Source organism: Rhinatrema bivittatum, chromosome 9 (genome assembly GCF_901001135.1).
Source record: "Rhinatrema bivittatum chromosome 9, aRhiBiv1.1, whole genome shotgun sequence".
NCBI classification, from domain to species: Eukaryota; Metazoa; Chordata; class Amphibia; order Gymnophiona; family Rhinatrematidae; genus Rhinatrema; species Rhinatrema bivittatum.
Genome location: NC_042623.1, coordinates 26014815 through 26039463, shown reverse-complemented (window position 1 = coordinate 26039463; position 24649 = coordinate 26014815). Strand labels below are relative to the sequence as shown.

The 24649-nt window shown below is 45.6% G+C and overlaps 1 protein-coding gene across 2 annotated transcripts in view; it reads left to right on the top strand.

Moving 5' to 3' along the window:
* The first annotated feature begins 589 nt into the window (after positions 1–589).
* AHCYL2 (adenosylhomocysteinase like 2) overlaps positions 590–24649 on the top strand; it is a 310856-nt gene continuing 286796 nt past the window's right edge. Inside the window, exon 1 of one of the 2 annotated variants that reach the window (XM_029616489.1) lies at positions 590–1211. In XM_029616489.1, coding sequence (XP_029472349.1) covers positions 855–1211 — 357 coding nt within the window. In that variant the 5' untranslated portion in view covers positions 590–854. The remainder of the gene's footprint in view (positions 1212–24649) is intronic. The other variant, XM_029616490.1, reaches the window with a different exon arrangement.

The window sequence follows — 24649 nt, the reverse complement described above, 5'->3', positions numbered from 1 at the left end:
GCCATTCTGATCTCCCACTGCACCAGCTTTTCTCGGGACAGTTTAGGGGGTCTCGGGGATGGGGCATTCGCTCAGGGCCCAAGTCTGGGGCGGCAGACAGGCTTGGATTAAGGCTAATGGGCCTACGGTCCAGGGCCCAAGGCAGGGAGGGCAATGCATGAGGAGAGAAGTGCAAAAAGGTTTCTCTCAGGTCGTGTCTATGGGGAAAATGCTTAACGCCTAAGACGCCTGAACCGATTCCAACAGAAAAAACGAGTAACTGATGCTTCCAGTGTCGGGGCTTCTGCTGTTTGTCTTTCGCTTAAGGCTCCAAACATTTACAGCACTCGAGTACCTATTTCACGAATCAGAGCTCCCGGCTAAATCGGATTTCCAGTCAAAGCAAAACGCCTAATGCTCTTTGATAGGAGGCCCTATTTCATAGAAAGACCAACACAAGTCCTAATTTGCCTAATTCTCCACCGAAATCAGAACCGTTATGTGGAAATCATCAGCGTCCGCCTCGGCAAGCTCAGACCGTATCCGAATTTCCTGCGCCGCACACTCCACCGCCTACCTACAAAGAGAGGACTACAACGCCCATCGCGCTCTTCGCCCTGCCTTTCGCGAGCGTCACGGCCCGTTGAGCATGCAGGGTGATGTAGGCCGGCAGAAGACTCGCCGCCGCCTGACGCTGGCCTTTCCCACTCGCGTTCGGACCACAACTCCCATCAGCCCCGACGGCCCGTGGGCGGGAGCCGGGGGCAGCAGCTTGCAGGCGCAGCCGGCGGCGTGGTAGTGTTTGTTGGCAGAAGGAAAGGGACCCGGGCGCAGTCACCGCCGAGCAGACCGAAAGTGGGAGCCGCGCAAGAGCCATGTCGGTGCAGGTCGTCGCCGCGAAAATGGCCGAGGTAGAGCTGAGGGACGTGGGCAAGGAGAAGCCCTCCATACCGTCTCCTTCCCAGCCGCAGCCCCCCAACCCCATCATTGCTGTCACCCCCGCGGCCGGGGAGAGATTGCCGGCCGAGCCGGCGCTTGCCGCGCCGTTGATGGCCACTAGCCTGGAGTCCAGCCCGGCCCTGTTGAGCAGCGCCAACCCGGTGAAAGCGCTGCAGCCGCCGGCTTCGGCCATGAAGAGGAGCGACCCGCACAACCATCACCGTCACCGGGACGGCGAGGCTATGATCAGCGCGGACGGCACGATCACCGAGGCGCCGCGCACTATCAAAAAGGTAAGCCGTCCGTCCGCCGCGCCCGCCGGTACCACGGGAACGCAAGCGTCCGGCCAGCTTCGCGGCTGCACAGCATCACTTTCGTCCACTCGCTCCCTGCGCCCCTTATTTAAACCCCGTTCGTGTCCCAAAAGCTCTTTTGAGAAGACTGTGGCGGCTTTGCAGCCCCCGTTCCGCCGACGTGGACCGTTTTATGGGGGACTTTTTTTTTTTTTTTTAATATCTCTTTTTGCCTTTTCTATGGGAGATGGCGGCGGGATGCCGCTCGGTTGGCAAGGTGAAAGGCGTCGCGATGCGGCTCCGCGAGCCGCAGTGTCGGCGCGTGTGCCCGCTGAAGTGCGTATCCCTCCGCCGCCCCGAGCCCCCCCCCCCCCCGGTCTCCGTCGGCCGCTGCCTTCCTATTGGCTCCTATCGTTGCGGGGGAGGTGGGCTCGGTTGTGCTTTGTGCGCACACGTGTGAGGGCTGCAAGGTGCCGGGGCAGCGTCGCTGCAGAGGGTGTGACGTCTCGCTCCATTCCTGAATGAAATCGGCGGCTCTTGCCTTAAGCCGCAGGCTGAGCCCTCTCCCCTTCTCTATCCCTGCACCTATAAAACCAGGAGAGGAACTATCTTTAGCCATCGCTGCATTGTTTCGTGGGGGGTGGGGATGGGAGGTGAATGCGAGCTCGAGTACTCTGCAGACTGAAAGGCGTAGCACAGCCTGGACACTGAGCAGTAGAAAAATAATCTGCTCTGATGGTTTGGGCGATTTTGATTTTTTTTCGATATACTGGAGGGGCAGACTCGGGGATGCCGGTTCCCCCTTCCTTCCTATATGTTGTTGCCTCTCCTGTTGGTTGTTGCAAAGCACACTTGAAAATACATCTTGATTTGTAGACGGGGATCGCACGAAAAGCCTCTTGGAAAGGGCTGAAATAGCGTTTGTGTGGCATATAAATGTGTTAGAAATTTTCTGAAAAGGCAGGTTGTGGTTTTATGTAGCCTTAAATAATTGCTTTGTGATTTTTAGGAGACTGGTTCATGTAAGTAAAACAAAATTCATAACTAAACAGATTTTTGTATTTTTTGGCCTTTCTCAATTGAAACTCAGTTACCAATAAGCCATATGTAGATTGTAAGCCCTGTGAGGACAGGGAAGTGCTTAACAGTTCCTGAAAGCAATCTGATATATGAAATTGACCAGTGGTGGTATCGAAATAATTAAAGGAAAAGATGAAATCAAACTTGCAACTGCCTACGTTTTTCCTCCCCTGTTCCCTTCTATCTGGCTTTTATATTGTGGTGATAATTCTTGGCCGGGAGGGGGGGCCTTTTGGTCCAGAGGGTTCTCTGGAACATAAGTGTGCCTTCTGAATTTGGCCAGGAGGTATTGCTGTTGCACGATGACTGTGAGGCAGTCATACACAGGCTTAGTTGGTCTGAAGGGTAAAAACGAGATTTGGTGCTCCAATCCTAGCATAACCCTGTAGAGCACACAGCTGCCATTGAGCCTTCCAGCCAGCTCTACCATGAAGCTTTTAAACAATATTAATGCATATACAGGGTAATTTTTTAAATGAATTTCTTCTGGCAAAGGAATTGTGTGACCGAAGGTGTGTGTAAAACTGTGTTCCAGGGAATGGAATCTGGGTGGAGTTGGGACTTAATGCACACAATTTTTTTTTTTTTTAAATTTTAAAATTATGAACATAAACTCTCTCCACAAAACTGCATGCACTAAAGAGCAGCTATGAGTTTTCTGGGATAATTTTCATAATGTACTGATGTGTGCAAATACGCTTTGAAAATTGGTGTAGCTATGAACTTATTTGCTACATTGTGTGTGTGAAATTACAAACTTACCCCCAAATAGTCCTTTGGTGCACCTTAAGTTAAAATGTACTATAACATAGAATTGTTAAAATAAATTAATTTGAGGTTTAATACTATCTACCAAACCAGTCATACTTGTGATACATTTTTTATGCAGTCTGGTTAACATAGAAACATGATGGCAGCAAAAGACCATCTAGCTTGTCTAGTCTTCCCATCCATGCCAGCTGTGTTCCACTATATTACTCTTGATTATTTCAACTATTCCTAATTTAAAAGTCCTTGCAATCACTCTTCTTCAGACTTTGTCTTTTTTTGGGGACAGTGTGGAGATTGGGATAAGGCAGTTCTGTTTGCTGGGGTGGAAAAAATTTAGAAAACTTAAGCACCAGCCAACTTTTTTTTTTTTAAAAAAAGCTATGAACATTTTTTTTGTCGTTTTTTTTCTTCCTGTTTTGCTGTCTTCTGGTAACTTCCTCCGCTCCTGGAGGCATCTAGCTCAGTGAGAATCAGGGGGGTGAACTGGCTCCATGAGGGAATATTTTTGCTTTGTTCTATATTCCTCTTAACTTTAGTTGCAGACATACAGGCCGATACGGTAAAGTCCGCGGGAGAGCGGGCTTCCCGGCGCGCGCACAGGCCACTCTCCTGTGCTCGCGATTCAGTATTCACATTAGGGTCTGCGGTAAAAATAGGTAAAAAGAGGCGCTAGGGACAGGAGTGGCGGCTGTCAGCGGGTTTGACAGCCGACGCTCAATTTTGCCGGCGTCGGTTCTCAAACCCGCTGACAGCCATGGGTTCGGAAACCGGACGCTGGCAAAATTGAGCGACCGGTTTTCAAGCTGCGGGCCGACTTCAAAATTTTTTTTTTAACTTTTTGCAACTTTCGGGACCTCTGACTTAATATCGCCATGATATTAAGTTGGAGGGTGCACAGAAAAGCAGTTTTTACTGCTTTTCTATGCACTTTCCTGGTGCCTGGAGAAATTTGCGCCTACCTTTGAGTAGGCACTAATTTCTGAAAGTAAAATGTGCGGCTTGGCTGCACATTTTCCTTTCTGAATCGCGTGGGAATACCTAATAGGGCCATCAACATGCATTTGCATGTTGCGGGCACTATTAGGTTCGGAGTGGGGGGGGGGGGGGTTGGACGCACGTTTTCGACCCCCTTACTGAATAAGGGGTGTAACGCTAGCGCGTCAAAAACATGCGTCCAATCGCGGGTTAACAGTGCGCTCCATCGGAGCGCACTGTTAACCCGCTCCATCGGAGCGCACTGTACTGTATTGGCCTGATAGTCTTCAGCTTGGGCCACAGCCTTACTGGAAGACCTGAAGATTTGAGCAGGGAATCAAACCCAGTTCCTGGGTCAACCATACTTACTGCATTTTGGCTGTTTTGCAGTAGGGTTTTGTTTTTTTTTTTTTAACTTTTTTTTAATTCAGTTTTTCTTTGTTCTCCTCTCTTCAGGCCCACTCTCCTCTTCACTTGTTTTTTTCTCCCCCTCAAGCACCACCACCTCCGTGGTCTGCTGACTGCACCCATTGATTCTTCACAGCCCAGCGGCCAGCCCCACCAGTGACAGGTGCCACTGTGCTTCATGGCCCAGGCTCCACCAGCATCTCTTCCTTCAGCCGCCTGAGATTTTTCCAGTCTTAAGAGGGTGTTTGTTATCTTTAGACAATTAGAAATATGAGCTATTCATAGCTCATTACTTTGGATACAGCTTGGTTGGATCAAACATGGGAATTTTTAATGTGAAGTACTTTACTAGCTTCAAGTATAATACTGCTATGTGTTGCGTGGCATTATTTGTGCTGTGGCACACCTATTATTAATTGGTACTTTAAGGTGACAAAACTCTTTATTCACAAGCATAAATATGTATTTGTCAAAGTAGCTAATGAATGGGGATGCCTAGAGTTATCCAAGTTATCTGTAATTATGCACTTTAAATTTGATTTTTACTTAACTATCTTTACAGTAACACTTGCTATAGTAAAGTATTGTAAGAAGGCATCTTAGGGCGATGTTAATCTGTCATGAGAAATTTTGTCTGGAGAAGTTTTATCCCTGGAGGCAGGGGCATGAACTTTGACTGTTTATTTCTTTGTGAGATGACTGTCTAGTCTGATCTTTGACAATCCCCCCCCCTGCATCTTGCATATATCATATTTTTGTTCTTGTACTCTTTTTTTTTCTGCCGACAGTTACTATGTTACTGACTTTTTTAGAAAATCTTTTTGGCCCAAGTCTCTGTTCATTGCTTATCTTCAAAGTCTATTGTGACCACTAAATTTGAGACCATCTGTGGAATTCACTTCCAACAAAAAATTGCAGTGTAACTGTAGAAAAGAATGCAAAAGTGTTCTGAGGTTGATGTGCTACTTAATGCAGCTTTAGAACTAGAACAGTGTTTATGGGTTTTTATCTAAGTAGGAGTTCAAATTTAGTAGAAACAGCTGAGCAGAGGATAGACATTTCAAAACCACAAGATGTGGCTCTATAAAGTACACACCTTTTCATTTTTAAAAGTATAATATGAAAGGTAAGAATAAGAACAAAAGTGGAAGCACTAAAACCAAAGACCATGTACATTCATATTTTAAGTAATCTAGAAGTTAGTAAGTAGCACATTTTAAAATCGGAGAAAATTCTTTCTCTTATCACATAATTAAGCTCTGTAATTCCTTGTTAGAGGATATGGTAAAGGCTGTTAGTATAGGTGGGTTTAAAAATAGGGTTGGATAAGTTCCTGGAGGAGCAGTCCAAAGTGATGTTAATCAGGTTGATTTAAGGAATAGCCAATGCTTATTACTGGTATTAGTAGCATAGGATTATTTAATGTTTGGGTACTTGTGACTTGGATTGGCCACTGTTGGAAACAGGATGCTAGGCTTGATGGACCCATGGTCTGACTCAGTATGGCAGCATCTTCTTATGTTCTTAGATAATAAAAACTTATGGAATATGCATAAGCATAAAATAGTTTAGATACAAAATTGCATAAATGCTGATTTCTGTGTATTAGTGTGATGTTCCCTGGGGGATCTGATCAAGGTTGGTGTAGCAGGTGCTCCAGTTTGATTTGTGATGACTATCAAGTACTATCAAGGCTGAGAGAACATGGCTGTCTTCCTTCTGCAGGGCCTCATGCATTGATAGCTTGCAGTGTAAAATCTTTTTCATAGAAAATGGCTCCGAATTTGGAGAAGAGGATTTTTGCAAAAAATTACATGATCTAGAGCAGTAGTTCCCAAACCTTTCCAACTGTTCCTTCAACCAGTCAGGTTTTCAGGAGGTTATGTAAAATATTAAATGGCTAAATGGAAACTAAATGGTAAGACTTTACCATTTAATATTTTTGGCGCTACGTCCTGGAGCTGGGGCCTTGCTCAAGTTGGCCTTTAGCTGACTTCCTGGTTTCTGTTTGCGTGGGCTGCTGAGCTCTATAGAGCAAGCTTGGCTGCTGTTGGCCGGCTTGGGAGAGTGCACATGTAAATGGCAGTGAGAAACAGGCTACAGGAGCCGTGGGTGGCCCAAGAGACAGATCTCCTCTCTACCGGTGTTGGGGCCTTTTGGCCCCATATTGCCCTTTAATGATATGATGGTTTGTTCCAGCTGTAGTGGTGCTGTTAAGGAAGCTTTGAGAGTGCCCACCTTGCTTAACCCTAGGAGGAGGGGCCTCACCTTGCAGCTATAGCAGGCTAACTTGTAGCTGTTTAAACTGCAAATTGTTATTTTTGTTTTAAATGGTTAACTATTAAACAGTATTTACAGCCTTAGTTTTCAGGGTATCCATAATGAATGTGTGTGAGAAGTTTGCATGTACTGGGTCCAATGTATGGAGATAGCTGTCATACATTGTCAATATCCTGAACACCCAACTGGCCTTGGGATCTGTAAGACGGCTTTGGGAACCTCTGGGTTAGAGGAATGAGGGTTTATGGCACTGTGAGGCAAGATCTATTGTAATTTTTGGAAAGGTTTAATCAACCTTGATTAGTAAAGTTTACTAATGTCTTTCCAACTGTCTGATTTATTTGAGCTCCAAATTGAAATATACAAATTGCTGTTCCTGACAAGAATGTTAGTCATTTGAAACTCTGAACCAGCCTAGACACTTTTTTTGGACCTGACAATTTTCTCGTCCTTCCTTTTGGGCTTCCAGCTTAATCAGAATCAGGGCCGGGTTTGGGTCCAATAACCTTAAATTGCAATTACCTGGGCAGTTATCCTTTATATCTCTTCCTAGCTTACTTTAGTGTAGTTAGTACAGTGACTCCTTCTGGAACTCTACAGTTACAAGGTCTAAATCTGTTCACTGGGTGTTCTCCTTGTACAGTGACTGACTTGTCTCCCAGGGCCTGGGAATGCTGCCTCCACAGCATCAATGCGGGGAATCAAACCCAGGTCCTTGTGCACTGAGTCACCGGGCAGGCCCATTTTAGAATATCTCATCGAAAACCTACACTTGCTGAATTATTTTTGATGGCCTGAATGAGTTCTGTAGCTGTGAGTTATGGAAGAGGTGTGATACAGTGTAGCCCAGTATGTTTAAATATATCCAACGCAAGAAACCTGTGAGGGAGTCGGTTGGACCATTAGACGACCGAGGGGTTAAAGGGGCTCTTAGGGAAGATAAGGCCATTGCAGAAAGACTAAATGAATTCTTTGCTTCCATGTTTACTAATGAGGATGTTGGGGAGATTCCAGTTCCAGAGATGGTTTTCAGGGGTGATGAGTCAGACGAACTGAACAAAATCACTGTGAACCTGGAAGATGAGGTAGGCCAGATTGACAAACTAAAGAGTAGCAAATCACATGAACCGGATGGTATGCATCCTAGGGTACTGAAGGAACTAAAAAATGAAATTTCTGATCTATCAGTTAAAATTTGTAACCTATCATTAAAATCATCCATTGTACCTGAAGACTGGAGGGTGGCCAATGTAACCCCAATATTTAAAAAAGGCTCCAGGGCGATCCGGGTAACTATAGACCAGTGAGCCTGACTTCAGTGCTGGTAAAAAGAGTGGAAACTATTCTCAAGATGAAAATGGTAGAGTATATAGAAAGACATGATTTAATGGAACACAGTCAACATGGATTTACCCATGGGAAGTCTTGCCTAACAAATCTGCTTCATTTTTTTGAAGGGGTTAATAAACTTGTGGATAAAGGTGAACCGGTAGATGTAGTGTATTTGGATTTTCAGATGGCGTTTGACAAAGTCCCTCATGAGAGGCTTCTACGAAAACTAAAAAGTCATGGGATAGGAGGCGATGTCCTTTCGATTACAAACTGGTTAAAAGATAGGAAACAGAGTAGGATTAAATGGTCAATTTTCTCAGTGGAAAAGGGTAAACAGTGGAGTGCCTCGGGGATCTGTACTTGGAAAGGAATACGACGAGTGAGGTTATCAAATTTGCAGATGATACAAAATTATTCAGAGTAGGTAAATCACAAGCAGACTGATACATTACAGGAGGACCTTGCAAGACTGGAAGATTGGGCATCCAAATGGCAGTTGAAATTTAATGTGGACAAGTGCAAGGTGTTGCATATAGGGAAAAATAACCCTTGCTGTAGTTACAAGATGTTAGGTTCCATATTAGGGCATATTAGGCATCATAGTGGATAATACTTTAAAATCGTCGGCTCAGTGTGCTGCAGCAGTCAAAAAAGCAAACAGAATGTTAGGAATTATTAGGAAGGGAATGGTTAATAGAACGGAAAATGTCATAATGCCTCTTTATCGCTCCATGGTGAGACCGCACCTTGAATACTGTGTACAATTCTGGTCGCCGCAACTCAAAGATATAATTGCGATGGAGAAGGTACAGAGAAGGGCAACCAAAATGATAAACGGGATGGAGCAGCTCCCCTATTAGGAAAGGCTAAAGAGGTTAGAGCTGTTCAGCTTGGAGAAGAGACGGCTGAGGGGGGGATATGATAGAGGTCTTTAAGATCATGAGAGGTCTTGAACGAGTAGATGTGAATTGGTTATTTACACTTTTGAATAGAAGGACTAGGGGGCATTCCATGAAGTTAGCAAGTAGCACATTTAAGACTAATCGGAGAAAATTCTTTTTCACTCAACGCACAATAAAGCTCTACAATTTGTTGCCAGAGGATGTGGTTAGTGCAGTTAGTGTAGCTGGGTTCAAAAAAGGTTTGGATAAGTTCTTGGAGGAGAAGTCCAGTAACGGCTATTAATCAAGTTTACTTAGGGAATAGCCACTGCTATTAATTGCATCAGTAGCATGGGATCTTCTTAGTGTTTGGGTAATTGCCAGGTTCTTGTAGCTTGGATTGGCCTCTGTTGGAAACAGGATGCTGGGCTTGATGGACCCTTGGTCTGACCCAGCATGGCAATTTCTTATGTTCTTAACTTCTGCTACTGTGGTATTAATTTTTATAAGCTGATAACACTAGAATTTACATGGAAGCCTAAAATGGGTAGGATATAGCAAATTAAGGAAGAAAATCATTGTGCCTAGGTAAAGAACTTAAAGTCCCTTGGGCAACTCTAATGTCAGTAGCAGAACCCAGACCTGCTTTCCGGCTTCTAATCCACCAGCCCATTACTCTAACCTCTGATCTGTTAAACTCGCCTCTAGTCCGCATCTCCTTTAATCTTCTCCACAGGTAAAGCTTGCTGCAGATAGTTCTTTCCATCTAGCTATCAGCTTTGAGCAGCCTCCTTAAACTTGCTGTATGGTTTCAAACCTTGCTAGCTCAGGGTTACAAGTCTTTGCAACTCTTGTATTGAATTTTGAAATTAAATACTTCATGGAAATGTTTAGCTTGCATGGGCAGCACAGATCTGTGATGCTAGGAAGCCACTTTCTCTGGGGCTTTCTATGTCTGGGTTGAATTTCAGGTGCTTACCTTAAACCAAGGACTGGATTGTGCAACATGTAGAAGAACACTTGAGCATTTTTCTCCTTTTTCTTCCAGCTCAGTTGGAACCAGTGCTGGTATTCAGGTGCCATGAGCTTTTCATTCACAAATAGCCAGGGAGTTCTCTCATATTTTAATAGACCCTCCCTCCCACTATTCCTAGTCTGGTCATTGCAGCAGTGGCCCTGGAGGCCGAGAACTATGCCCCGAGGTTTCTGCTGGAGCCCCGTATCATGGGCTCTAAATCTGGCCACTTATCGTTTCTCTTAATAAGGACCATGATTCCTAAAATCTTATGGCACCTGAAATGCATATACAAGGCACCATTGTAATCAGGGCCTGATAGACCATTTATTTCAGCAAAGCTTTTGATACGGTTCCGCACAGGAGACTGGTGAATAAAACGAGAAGCTTGGGAGTGAGTGCCGAGGTGGTGACCTGGATTGCAAATTGGTTGACGGACAGAAGACAATGTGTGATGGTAAATGGAACCTTCTCTGAAGAGAGAGCGGTTTTAAGTGGTGTACCGCAAGGATCGGTGTTGGGACCGGTCCTGTTCAATATCTTTGTGAGCGACATTGCGGACGGGATAGAAGGTAAGGTTTGTCTTTTTGCGGATGACACTAAGATCTGCAACAGAGTGGACACGCCGGAAGGAGTGGAGAGAATGAGACGGGATCTAAGGAAACTGGAAGAGTGGTCGAAGATATGGCAGCTGAGATTCAATGCCAAGAAGTGCAAAGTCATGCATATGGGGAGTGGAAATCCGAATGAACTGTATTCGATGGGGGGGGAAAGGCTGATGTGCACGGAGCAGGAGAGGGACCTTGGGGTGATGGTGTCTAATGATCTGAAGTCGGCGAAACAATGCAACAAGGCGATAGCTAAAGCCAGAAGAATGTTGGGCTGCATAGAGAGAGGAATATCGAGTAAGAAAAGGGAAGTGATTATTCCCTTGTACAGGTCCTTGGTGAGGCCTCACCTGGAGTACTGTGTTCAGTTCTGGAGACCGTATCTTCAAAAAGACAAAGACAAGATGGAGGCGGTACAGAGAAGGGCGACCAGGAAGGTGGAGGATCTTCATCGGATGACGTACGAGGAGAGATTGAAGAATCTAAATATGTACACCCTGGAGGAAAGGAGGAGCAGAGGTGATATGATACAGACTTTCAGATACTTGAAAGGTGTTAATGATCAAAAGACAACGACAAACCTTTTCCATAGGAAAAAAATCAGCAGAACCAGGGGTCACGATTTGAAGCTCCAGGGAGGAAGATTCAGAACCAATGTTAGGAAGTATTTCTTCACGGAGAGGGTGGTGGATGCCTGGAATGCCCTTCCGGAGGATGTGGTGAAGACCAGAACTGTGAAGGACTTCAAAGGGGCGTGGGATAAACACTGTGGATCCATAAAGTCAAGAGGCCGCCAATGAAGAGTGGGTGACTCGCCAGAATGAAGGCTACTGCCTGGAGACAATACCCTTATTCAATAATCGTACACATGCTTACTGTGACTCCAACATCGTTCTAGCTTCAACAGCAAGAGGAAATGTGGAATAAAGGATCTGCACTCACAAAGGGGGCAGTAGCTGGCTTGTTACGGCGGTTACTACCCCAAACCAAATAAGCCTGTTACTTCAATTTCTATGCATATACAGCATAGTTCTCTGCTTCAACGGCAGGGGAGAAGAAAAAACTGATACTACACACATCCAGCAGAGCTCTCTGCTTCAACGGCAGGGGAGAAGAAAAAAGGGTTCGCACTCACAAAGCGGGGAGTAGCTGGCTTGTTACGGCGGTTACTACCCCAAACCAAATGTGCCTGATACTTCACTTTCGATGCATATCCAGCATAGCTCCCTGCTTCAACGGCAGGGGAGAAGAAAAACAACCAATAAGGGCTGTATAACATAGTCTGAGTAAAACAAATAAGCATGGGTGTAGCTTGCTTATTGCGGCGGTTACTACCCCTACTACCCCTAACTTATCAAGCTAGATATTTCACTTGGATGCAGCTCCATCACTGCTTTCTACATTAATGGTGGGGGTGGAATGGAAATAGAACCAAGAGCTAAGAGAAACAGATAAGTATGAGAGAAAAAAGTGTGTGAAGCTTGCTGGGCAGACTGGATGGGCCGTTTGGTCTTCTTCTGCCGTCATTTCTATGTTTCTATGTTTCTATTAAGAAAATGAGAACCATCCTCACTGTCAGCAGAGACCTCAATTAACTACCAGCTGGTGCAAAGCGAATACTATCGAAGCATGAGGCTAAAGATCTGGAATGTATTGTACCCAGGCTGGAGCAACACAGGGTGCCTGAAACTTGGGCCTCGGCCCTTGATGGAAGAGATGCTGACAGGGCTCAGAGCGGCATGCTGCAGTGGGACCTTGGCTTGTGGGAGAATCAGTGACTGCTGGGGGTGGGCCTTGGGGAAGACGTTGGCTAATAGGTAGGAGGGAAGAATCCCTGGAGAGAGATGGTGAGAGCAAAGGAAAAGGCACAAAAGTGAAATGTTGATAAACTTAATATACTGCTTTCCCATCAAACATTATACCAAGGGACTTGTCCTGTTAAGAAACAGTTTAAAAAAAAAAATGGCACCAGAGTGGTTTACAAATCATAATATAGGAGTCACGTGCTGCTGTGAGAGCAGGCAGATGCTCTTCAGAGGTCCTCTCCTTAAAATCTGCGATAAAGGCTTTTTTTTTTTTTTTTTTTACACAACTGGAGGATTTCTTGCCTTTTGTGCAGGGAGAGCCTATTGGGTGGAGTTAAAAGCAGGTCCGTTCACTGAGGCTGGTGATACATTCTGATTTTAAGATGGCTGATGTGGGTGAACTTGGTGATCAGATCGGCTTTTGGAGGATACAGAGCTCTCTACTCCCGATGTTGCCTGTATGGTAATCACAGCCCTGATTTATATTCCTCCTTTTAGATTTTTTTATGTTCATGTGCTTGGTATGCTCAGTCAAAGCGGCTGCTGACATTTTCTGTGTTTTAATAAACAGATTTAAAAACACAATCATGATATGACATAAGCAATATTTAGTATAAAAAGAAAAGTAAACTGAAATAAAATTGAAACATAATTATAACAAAACGAGAAGCACAGAACAAATAATAAAAAACAAAACATAAACAGCATCTTTAAACCCTTCCTAAATTTAAGATGATTAAGCTCCTGCTTTAAATATAAAGTCAGCTTGTCCAGTCAAAAGGGACCATATAAGGGAAAAAAGATTGGCACATGGTCTCCTATCTAATGATGGTTGGAGGCAGTAATGTAAGTTGCTCAAGTTGAGAGGAATGAAACTGCTATGGAGGAGCGTAAGGAATTAGTAAGTTTGACAAGTAGCCTGGGCAATTCCTTCGAAGACATTTGAATACAAGAATTAATATTTTAAAATGAATTTAGAAAAAAGGTAGCCAATGTAACTTCTTGAATGGTAGAGAAAGCTGATCCGACTTTTTTTTTTTTTTTGTTTTGCCAGTTTGGCTGCTGTATTTTGGACCTATTGAATATATTTCAGTGCCATTGTAGAACATCCCTTAAAGAATTGCAATATTTCAGTGCCATTGTAGAACATCCCATAAAGAATTGCAATAATCATTGTGACTTAATATCATTGCGTGAAATACTCTCTAGACTTTTAGATATTAAAAGTCTATTTCCTGGCGTGTAGCCAGATGGACTCAGAACAAATGGGATAGTATCCGCGTGCTAGCAGTTGGAGACGGATCTGACGTCAGCACGGGGGTATATAGCCCCACAGGAAGCGCAGCGAGTCAGTAATTTCCGTCTCCAAAGCAGTTTGGAGTGCCTGCACGCTGGTTCAAGCGTGCTTTCCAAGACTACTTTAATTTTTTTCTCTTTTTTTTGTTTCCTGCCGTTATCCGGGAAGGATATTATCTGGATTTCCGCCTTCTTCCTCCGGTCAAGTTTGTGGAAACTTCATGTCCCCGGCACAAGGGACCCTGGCGAGGCTCCTGTCCTTGAACGCCATCCTCCCAGTTCCTGCCTGGGAAGTGAATTCTGGACACTATTCCATTTATTTCATGGTACCCAAGAAAGGGGGTACCTTTCGGCCTGTGCTGGACCTCAGGTCGGTCAATCGCTACTTACGGGTACCGAAGTTTCGTATGGAAACGCTGCGCTCCGTCAAAGCCGCAGTCCAGCCCGGCGAATTCCTCACGGCCTTAGACCTCTCAGAGGCATACCTGCATATTCCGATCCATCCAGATCATCAGCGCTACCTGCGCTTCAAGGTTCTGGGCCGCCACTTCCAGTTTCGGGCTTTACCCTTTGGGTTGGCCACGTCCCCACGGACATTCACCAAAGTGGTAGTAGTGGTGGCGGCGGCCCTCCGGCGAGAAGGGATTCTGGTCCATCCCTACCTAGACGACTGGCTGATCAGGGCGAAATCGCGAGAGGAGAGCCTGCGGACAACCGACAGAGTGATCACCCTTCTGGAAAGCTTGGGCTGGGTAATCATCCTCAGCAAGAGCTGCCTATTGCCTTCCCAGTCGATAGAGTATCTGGGAGTGCAGTTCGACACCCGGGCGGACACGGTCAGTCTTACGACCAAGAGACAGTTGAAGCTTCAGCAATGTATCCAGTCTCTGATGAGGGTCAGTCGGCCCATAGCCTGGGATTATCTGCAGGTTCTGGGTCTCATGGCATCCACCCTGGAAGTGGTGCCTTGGGCGCGGGCCCATATGAGACCTCTACAGCATTCCCTGCTCTCTCGCTGGAGCCCCCGTCGACGGGACTATTCCACACACCTTCCTCTACCGGCCAGAGTTCGGATCCAGCTGAGGTGGTGGTTGCAGTCCAACCACCTGAGCAGGGGGTCGGCGATGTCCTCGCCCACGTGGACCTTGCTCACCACGGATGCCAGCCTGGGCGGCTGGGGAGCACATTGCGAGGAGCTCACCGCGCAAGGGCGATGGAACAGAGAAGAGTCAACGTGGAACATCAATCGCCTGGAGGCCCGGGCAGTCCGCTTGGCCTGCCTTCGACTCGCTCACAGACTAAGGCACAGAGCTGTCAGAGTGATGTCCGACAACGCCACCACGGTGGCCTACATCAACCGGCAGGGCGGAACCAGAAGCCGACAAGTCTCTCTGGAGATCGCCCCGCTGATGGTTTGGGCAGAGGCGAATCTGCAGGACATCTCCACTGTCCACATCGCCGGGAAGGACAATACCACTGCAGACTTCCTCAGCAGAGAAAGCCTGGATCCGGGAGAGTGGCAGCTGTCCCACACAGCTTTCCAGATGATTGTCGATCATTGGGGGATTCTGGCCATGGATTTACTGGCGGACAAGTCCAATGCTCAAGTACCCAAATACTTCAGCCGCGGGCGCGACCCGTTCTCACGCGGAATCGATGCCCTGGTCCAGCCTTGGCCTCCAGGGACTCTCCTGTATGCCTTCCCTCCGTGGCCTCTGCTGGGCGCCCTCATCCACAGGATTCAGACTCACCGGTGCCTAGTTCTCCTAGTGGCACCAGACTGGCCAAGAAGACCCTGGTATGCGGACATGAGAAGATTACTAGCAGGGGAGCCTCTTCCCCTGCCTCCTCTCCGGGACCTTCTACATCAAGGTCCCGTTCTACACGAGGATCCGGCTCAATTCTCTCTTACGGTCTGGCCCTTGAGAGGGCTAGACTGAAGAAACGAGGTTACTCCGGGCCCGTGATTGATACACTCCTCCGAGCTCGCAAGTTTTCCACATCCCTTACCTACGTACGGATCTGGAGAGTGTTTGAAGCCTGGTGCGACACTCACGCCACCAATCCACATGCCACCACATACCTATTGTGTTGGATTTTCTGCAGGATGGGCTTCAGAAGGGTCTCTCCCTCAGCTCCATCAAGGTTCAGGTAGCGGCACTGTCTTGCTATGGTCCCAGGAGGGATGGCAAGACCATCGCCAAACACCCAGATGTCTCTCGTTTCCTGCTGGGTGTCAAGAATCTTCGCCCGCCACTAAAGTGGCCTGTGCCCTTATGGAATCTTAATCTTGTGTTGGATTTCCTCGCGGGATCCACCTTCCGACCCCTTCGGGGCCTGTCTCTTCGGTCTCTCACCCTGAAGTTGGTGTTCTTGCTGGCGGTGTGTTCCGCACGCCGCATCTCTGAGCTACAGGCACTGTCCTGCCGTGATCCCTTTCTACGGATCACTCCGGAGGCTATCCATCTTCGGACGGTTCCCTCCTTTCTCCCTAAAGTGGTTTCACAGTTTCATCTTAACCAGACTATATCCTTGCCTACCACGGTAGGCTTGAAGAAATCTGAAGAAGGCCGTTTATTACGCCATCTCGACATCGGCAGATTGCTGCCCAGGTATCTGGACGTGACACGAGAACTACGAAAGACGGACCACCTGTTCATCCTCCACAGCGGGAAGAAGCAAGGTGAAGCGGCCTCTCGGCCCACCATTGCCCGCTGGATTAAGGAAGTTGTCAGAGCTGCCTACGTGGAGGCTGGGAAGGCTCCGCCTCTTCAGGTTAAGGCTCATTCCACCAGAGCACTCGCAGCGTCCTGGGCGGAGTCCAGGATGCTATCTCCTGCAGAGATCTGTAAAGCAGCGACATGGTCCTCCCTCCATACCTTCTCCAGGTTCTACCGCCTGGATGTCCAGGCCAGGGAGGACTCGGCTTTTGCGAGGGCGGTACTACATGGTCCTCAGGCAGCCTCCCGCCCTGGCTGGGAGTAAAGCTTTGGTACATCCCATTTGTTCTGAGTCCATCTGGCTACACGCCAGGAAATGTTTGGATTACTTACCTGGTAATCCCCTTTTCCTTAGTGTAGACAGATGGACTCAGCATCCCGCCCTGCTGCCTGTGTACATGGGTTCACCGATTCCAGGTAAGCCATGGCTTTTCTTTCCATGAGAGCGTACGCTCTACCCGGGTCCACGCCTTCTGGTTGTGAATGCTAGCGGTCTCCAGCCACTGTCAATCGGTCAGGGGGATCCTGTTTCTACTTTTTCACTTTTCACTGAGCGTCAGTACACATATCCATAACAGCTTTTGCAAGGAAGATTACTGACTCGCTGCGCTTCCTGTGGGGCTATATACCCCCGTGCTGACGTCAGATCCGTCTCCAACTGCTAGCACGCGGATACTATCCCATTTGTTCTGAGTCCATCTGTCTACACTAAGGAAAAGGGGATTACCAGGTAAGTAATCCAAACAATATATCACAAAGGTAAACAACAAAACAAAAAACCCTATCTATTGCTATTTGATTTTCCATTGACAATTTATCATCCAGCTTCACACTTAAACCAAAAGATGTAGTTTCTTTATCTCAACATCTACTTTAGGGATCCACCGTGGATCCATAAAGAATAGAAGCTGGAAATAAAGAAAAGAGTGCATGGGGGTAACTGGGGGTAAGGTGCTGGTGTGGCAGTTGCCACCCTTAACAAATAAGCCTTCATACTGTTAATGCAACTCCATCATTGTTCCCTGCTTAAACGGAAGTGAGAAAAAGGGAATTGGATTCAGACAGCAACCAATGAGAGGGCTCCGACGTTAACGGTTTGGGGAAGAAACAAACATGGTGGTAACTTGCTGATGAGCCTGGTACTTTTGATGCAACTCGAACATTGCTCTCTGCTTTCACGGCAGTGGTTTAAGGGAAATTGGATTCAAACAGCATCCGAGGGCCCTGACTTTTATGGGCTGGGAAACTGGTAAGCATGGGGGTAACCTGCACAATGCAGCAGATACTGGCGTAAGCTTGCTGGGCAGACTGGATGGCTCATTTTGGGCCTTTTCTGCTGTCATTTCTATGCTAACACTGGGGAAATTATGATTTAGCTGGATTAACTTGAAGTTTGTGATATATGAGCCAATCCAACACAGAATGAAGACAGTCACTTATGACAGAGTTCCTGAGTCACTTTTAGTAAAATAGGCCACTGATTAACAAAAGCTCTCAATAAGCTTAGCTGATGGAGCCAAATACAAATTTAAAAGTGGGGCCAAAATGGAACCCTGGAGAACTTCATAAAGCAGGTAAAAAAAAAAAGAGCAAAACAGAGAAAAGTAACTGTCACTGGTATCTAAGGTTTTTTTCTAAGTGTTTTTTTATCTCTGTCCTATATGCACCAACACCATGGTCTCATGTAGGGGGCACTTTTCTCGAGAGGCTCACCTACTGCTTTAACTTGATATGTGCAAGGCTGACTAAAACTCAGGTGCCCGGTTGACTGGGTATCTAAAATTTGGTGTCTGGCACAGAGGTTGAGTCTTGGTGGATGAACAGCTATCAGGCTTGCGCTTGGGCAGGCAGGGAGGAGGGTCTGGGTCCAGGAACCTCAATGAGCTGCAGAAGAGGAGGGAAAAAGTGAAAAAATAACAAAATGCAAGAGTAAAGGCAAAAAAAAAAAAAGCTATAAAGTGTATTTTCTCCTCCCAGGATTTTGGCTTGCATTGAACCTTGTAAAGTTTCCACCCCTATCATGTGTATATGTATACTTAGCAATTTAATTCAAAATCCAACAAGTCTTATCCTGCCTTTTTGCAAAACTACACATTCAGTTATAACTGATATAAAGCTACATTTCAAATAAATTATTATCCAAAATGTCAACAAATATAAGTACCAAAAAAGGATCATTTCTATAATGGCAAGAGAGGTGACACATTTTCCAAAGGTGGGTAGATTTTAAAACATTGTGTCGTCATGTAACAAGTAACTTTCTGTTTAAAAAGACAAATAATGTATCCATTTCTCTTTATAAGCAAATTATTAGTTATTCGAGACAGGAAATCTAAATAGAAACAGTACATAATGTAACAGCTAATTCAGGTCTTCAGATTAAGGGGGAGTTGGTTATCTTCCCTTCTCTGCTCCCCACAAAAAAGTAGGTAATTATATCAAAAGGAGCCATGGAACCCTCATTGGCTAAACAAATATAATCACAATTTAATTTTACAAGAATATGAACATCATTTAACCTAGGGAATAGAAACTGGATTAAAGGACCAAGATAATGTGGGGTAAGGTCTTGTCTTCCAGGAAGGTCACAATATGAGCTGATTCCAGAAATATGTAAATATTCACTTTAATGAATTTCATTTTATTTATATTCCGCTTTTCACACTTTTTTCAGCACTTCAAAGTAAGGGGTAATAGCGCGTCGAAAACGCTCGGCCAACCCCCCGAAACTAATAGCGCCCGCAACATGCAAATGCATGTCGATGGCCCTATTAGGTATTCCCGCTCTATTCAGTAAGTAAAATGTGCAGCCAAGCCGCACATTTTACTTTCAGAAATTAGTGTTAATTTCTGCCAGCACCGGGAAAGTTTTTACTGCTTTTCTGTACACCCTCTGACTAAATATCATGTTTTTACTTTAGGGACCTCTGACTTAATATCGCCATGATATTAAGTCGGAGGTCCCAAAAGTAAAAAAATAACTAAAAAAAAAATAAAATTTAAAATCGGCTCGCGAGTTGAAAACCGGGTACTCAATTTTGCTGGCATCCTGTTTCCGAACCTGTGGTTGTCAGCGGGTTTGAGAACCAAAGCCGGGAAAATTGGGCGTCAGCTGTCAAACTCGCTGACAGCTGCCGCTAGCGCCTCTTTTTACCACAGACCCTAATCTGAATTTTTTTTTTTTTTTTTACTGAATCGCGGGAGCGTGCGCTGGGAGAGCGGGCACTCGCCCACTCTCCTGCGACTTTTACTGTTATTGGCCTGTACGTTTGTACCTGAGGCAATGTAGGGTAAAGTGATTTGCCCAAGATCACAAGGAGTGACAGTGGGACTCGACCCCACTGCTCTAACCACTAGGCTGCTCCTCCACTTGATGTCTCATAAGGCATTCTCTGCACCAAGAACAATTGCTTCTTTCTAGCATGAAAAAAACTTTTTCCTATGTCTTAGTGTTGCCCTGCAAAGAACTGGGAATGTGTTCTGGAACCCTCTGTTACAGACCCTCCCCCAATAAGTTCCTATACTTGTCAGTTTATTTAAAAAAATGTCTTGACCGCTCATCATTTCTAAGTAGTTTACAATAAAACATTCATAAAAGCAAAGGTATAAAAGTACAAGGCATATTACGTTTTCAAACAAAACCAATATCAAACAAAAGACTAATACAGCAAATATAGCTTAAAAAAAAGACCCTTCAGCACTGCCTTTATGTGAAACTCATTAGTCCCTACTTTCTTAGCTTATCCCCACTTCATCTTCCTGCAGAGATTCCAGGAACTGGGTTATTGAGTCTATCAAATACTTGTTCTATACTATCTGTCCTGAGAGAATCTTCTACATGCTTAACCAAAGGAAAGTAAAGTGCTTTAATGGTCGGTGACCTAGTGTCCCTGGAAATCTTCAGAATCTCACGAGGATATCTTTTAAACATGACTAATGCAGCCCCACTGGTCTGCCTAGGAAAATATACAGAAATTGTTACGATCGGAGGCTCGCATGACAGCCCTGCAAGCTGTCACACTCACCCTTGCTGCCAGGCCGCTCCAATGCAGCAGGACATCGCCATGTCCCCAGTTTCCAGGCGCCCTTCCTTAGGCACATGTTCCCAACAGCCGATCTCTTAAAAGGGCCTGTGGCAGGAAAGTCCCTGTGGCGCCTCCTGATGATATCATGCAGCCTCCATATATAAGGGCTCTTCAGATTGCTAGTCTTCACCTCAGCAACGGGTCTCTTGCATTCCCTGCAGTGTGTGTTGCCAGCGATCTTATTCCTTGCCTTGTCTTGTTATCCGGTGCAGCCTGTCTTCCTTGTTCCCATCCTCAGTGTCTCCTGTGTGTTCACATCTCCCTCGGCTTGCTGCTCTGGACTTGACCTCTTGCCTAGACTTGACTATGATTGCCTGCTGCCTGGACTCTAGCTACAACCTCTGTCTCAGGGCCCTGCCTGAGTCCTGCCAGAACCCAAGGGGGTAGGCAGCTGGTATAAGTGAAGCTCCAATCTGGCCTGTTATCAAGTCTGTTCGTCTGCTGCCAGTGTAGATCTCGGGGGTTCGCCCTCGAGGCTGCTTCAATTACATCGCAGTACTAAGAGCTCACTCACCTCAGATCCGTTACAGATTGCTGAGGCTATGAGCTGGGCGACCTCAGTCCAGGCTGCTGCTCTAGCTGGGATGGTCCACCAGTTGCAGCAGCAGCAGCAAGGTCAATTTGACCAGGTTACCAACATTTTGTGGGGCATAGTTGCCCCTTTGCTTCCAGTGATTCTAGCTGAGACTCCACCGATCCAGTTTATTACTTCCATGCTTCATTTGCCTCTGCCTCTGAGGTATGATGGGGATCCCAGAAGCTGTAGAGGCTTTCTTAACTAGTGTCAGATGCAATTCAAGCTGCAGCATCATTATTTCCAACAGACTACATTCTTTCCCTGCTTGGTGGCACCTCACTGGCTTGGGCTCCCCCCCTTTGGGAAAGGGATGACCCAATCTTGGGCGATTTGGCACAGTTTTTGTAAGAGTTTTGACGAGCATTTGATGAGCCAGGTCGCACAACTTCCAAGTCTTCTGAACTTCTGCAGATTAGACAAGACTCCCGGTCTGTGGAGGAATACATGATGCACTTCTACACCTTGGCCTCCAAATTCCACTAGGACAGCAACAGCCTGATTGCAATTTTCCGACAAGGACTTTCAGAATGAATTAAAGATGAGCTCGCTGCCAGAGAACTACAGTCTACCCTGGAGGGGCTGATCAGACTAGCCATGCAAATAGACCTGCTGTTCCAGGAATGAACCAAAGAGAGAGGCGCGGCTCGTCAAACCCCCTCTCTGGTATCCAACGTTATGGAAATGCTGGCTTCAGAACCTGCTGGCATCCCAGAAGGGCAAGTGGAGCGCATCAAGCTGTCTCTAGAAGAGAATCAGAGGTGTCATCTGCTTCAATTATGCTTGTATTGTGGTGCATTAGGGCACTCTGCTGACCACTGTCTAGTGAAGCCGAGAAAATCCCAAGCATCTGTGGTGCGAGGTGCCACCCTAGCTTGCCCCTGCAAATCTCCCCAATTTCTTGTACCTGTGCGTCTTTTGTTCACACTTCCTTTGATGCCCAAACCTTCTTTTGACACTGGAGCCGGAGGGAAATTTATTCATGAATCTCTGATAACAGCAGTATGGGATTCCGATAGTTCATCTAGACCCAGCAATCACAATTTCCTCTGTTCATGCAGACTGGCATTCTGCATGGGAAACAGATCTCTGTATGTTCTGCCTAAAGGAATTAGCATCATCCTGGCCTTGCCCTGGCTCCATCAGTTCCAGCCTGAGGTTAACTGTCGAACTCTACAGATTTCTGGGTGGGGCCCATACTGCCAAGAACAGCTCAAAGCTCAGCCTGCATTCTCCTTGGCAAGAACTGTGGTCTCTGACTTGCTTACTCCACTTACCGCCCCTGCAGATGCCACTGATTACCAACACAGTGATACTCCTACAGTTGTTACAGGAGAGAGTGGGTGGATACTCCTTCCATGTGAAGTGACCCAACCCCTGCAAAGTCATGACACAGAGGACATGGACCTTCCTGCTACTGGTGTCGAGCATCTGCAGTCAGTTGCCTGTGGATGGAGTCCCATTCTCTTCATCTTGGGGATAGTGGGCACCTTTGCCTGTCGTTTTCCTGAGGTCCTTTGGTGTTGCGATTCAGCCATGGCTGAGAGATCAGACGGAAGGACATGGGAGCCAGCTGCTAACCTGCAAGCCCCCCAACTTATAGAATAGTTCAACAAGAAATTACCCAGAAAGCCAAGGCCCAGAAGATGGGGAGGCAGCTTTGGAGGAGGGGTACTGTTATGATCTATGGCTTGTGGGTCAGTCCCACGAGTTACCTCTCGCCCCTGCTGCTGTGCTGTTCCAACACGGCATATTTGCATCCAACCCTGACTTCATCTTGAACCAGTTCCTCTTGTAATATGTACACTCGGACCGCAAATGATTGATAAGACCGGATGGCTTAGCTCATGACTAAGCACGTTGTCTAAGGCTTGCTGATGCGGTTCCGTTTTTTACATAAAAATGTTTTTTGGATGGTGAAGAGCATCTTGGAAACAGTTTGAGCGATACCTTTTGTGATTTCAGAATTTACCTTTGACCATGATAGGAAGAGGTGGATTATACAAAATGGTATTGTTACCAAAACATTTGTACATATTACAGATTTTGCCCTGCTGGCTGAAGCGGGAGGATGTCAGTCATTGCAAAAACAATTGAGAATTGTATTAGCAAAATTACATCGTATAACAGAATTGTATGGTATCAATTTACCTGCTATTCGTGTATATAATGCTGCTTACCAACTAAGAGTATTGGGAGACTGGATAACAGGAAAGAATCTCTACACTCCTAGTACTTTGGAACTGGATGGTTGGCGTCTTTCTTTCCAGTGAATGCGATACAAGTTTTGGGGATCATCTAACAATAAAAAGGCATCCTTTAATTTTACCTGTATAGAAATCTTGGATATATCTTCGAAATAAATGGTTGGCAGCAGTAGATGTTTCCCTTGACATTTAGAAATAATCCAGAATTGCAGTGTGGGAGAGAACAAATATTTATATTATGGTCAGTGGCTGGTCTTCATAGTGTAGTGGATTTTCTCACCAAAGACCTAAATCCTTTCAAGAGTTGAAAGGGAGATACGGCTTGCATAATTTTTATTTATTTATTTAGTGCTTTTTTATACCGACATTCATGATACAGATCATATTGGATCGGTTTACAAGGAACGAAGGGTAAAAACGTTAACAAACATAGAGGAAGGCAAAAGTTACAATAAAACAGGGGTACTGGAACTGGGGAGAAGAGGAGCCAATAGCAGAAGATAACTCGTTAACTATAACAATAACATTTCATTTACAATATTGATGACGGAGATCATTGGATAAAGGGCTTTGGTATATGACTATCACTGAGATGGGCCAGAATTAAAGGAAGGCTTGTTTGAAACAGCCAGGTCTTAAGTCTCTTTCTGAACGTCAGTAGACAGGGTTCTTGTCTTAGATCAGGGGGCATAGCATTCCAGATGGTTGGCCCCGCTTTCGAAAGGGCTCGTTCTTTGGTGGCTGCATGAAGGGTGGATTTGGTTGGGGGGGGGGGGGGGTGCGTAGAGATCCACTGTAGGCTTCTCTGATGGGTCTCGAAGAGGTGTGGATTGTGAGTGGGCATCGAAGATAGATAGGGATCTGGTTGTGAATGGTTTTGTAATAACCATTGGTATGTTTATTTACAAGCCAAATATTATGTAACCTCAGACTTTCACAGTCGAGACTATTTATGAAGGACATTATCTTGTAAAAATAACATAAATTGGTGTAATTTATGTAAATTGTCCATCAGTGAGAAAGTACTTTCACAATGTGTTTATTGGATGGAATACTTACAAACTCCTATAACACAGGATGTATCTTATTTTTATCTTAAACTTCATCAGTTTACCATAGATGTTAGACTGAGAGATGCAATTCAAAATATTACACTCTGCGTATATAGTTAGATTGACATATGGGCCTTATAGATTCAAATACAAGTTTAAAATGAAAAGCCAATAAAGGGACATTTTTACAGTTTCTCTTGTGATCAAATGCAGGGTTATTGGAAGGACGTTATACAGTGTATTAATGATACTTTCAAAATTAATCTTCCTTGAACGTGTTCTCTAGTATTATTTGGTCCAGTGGAAATAGATAAAGAAACTACTGGTATTAATAAATCTATGGTGTCAT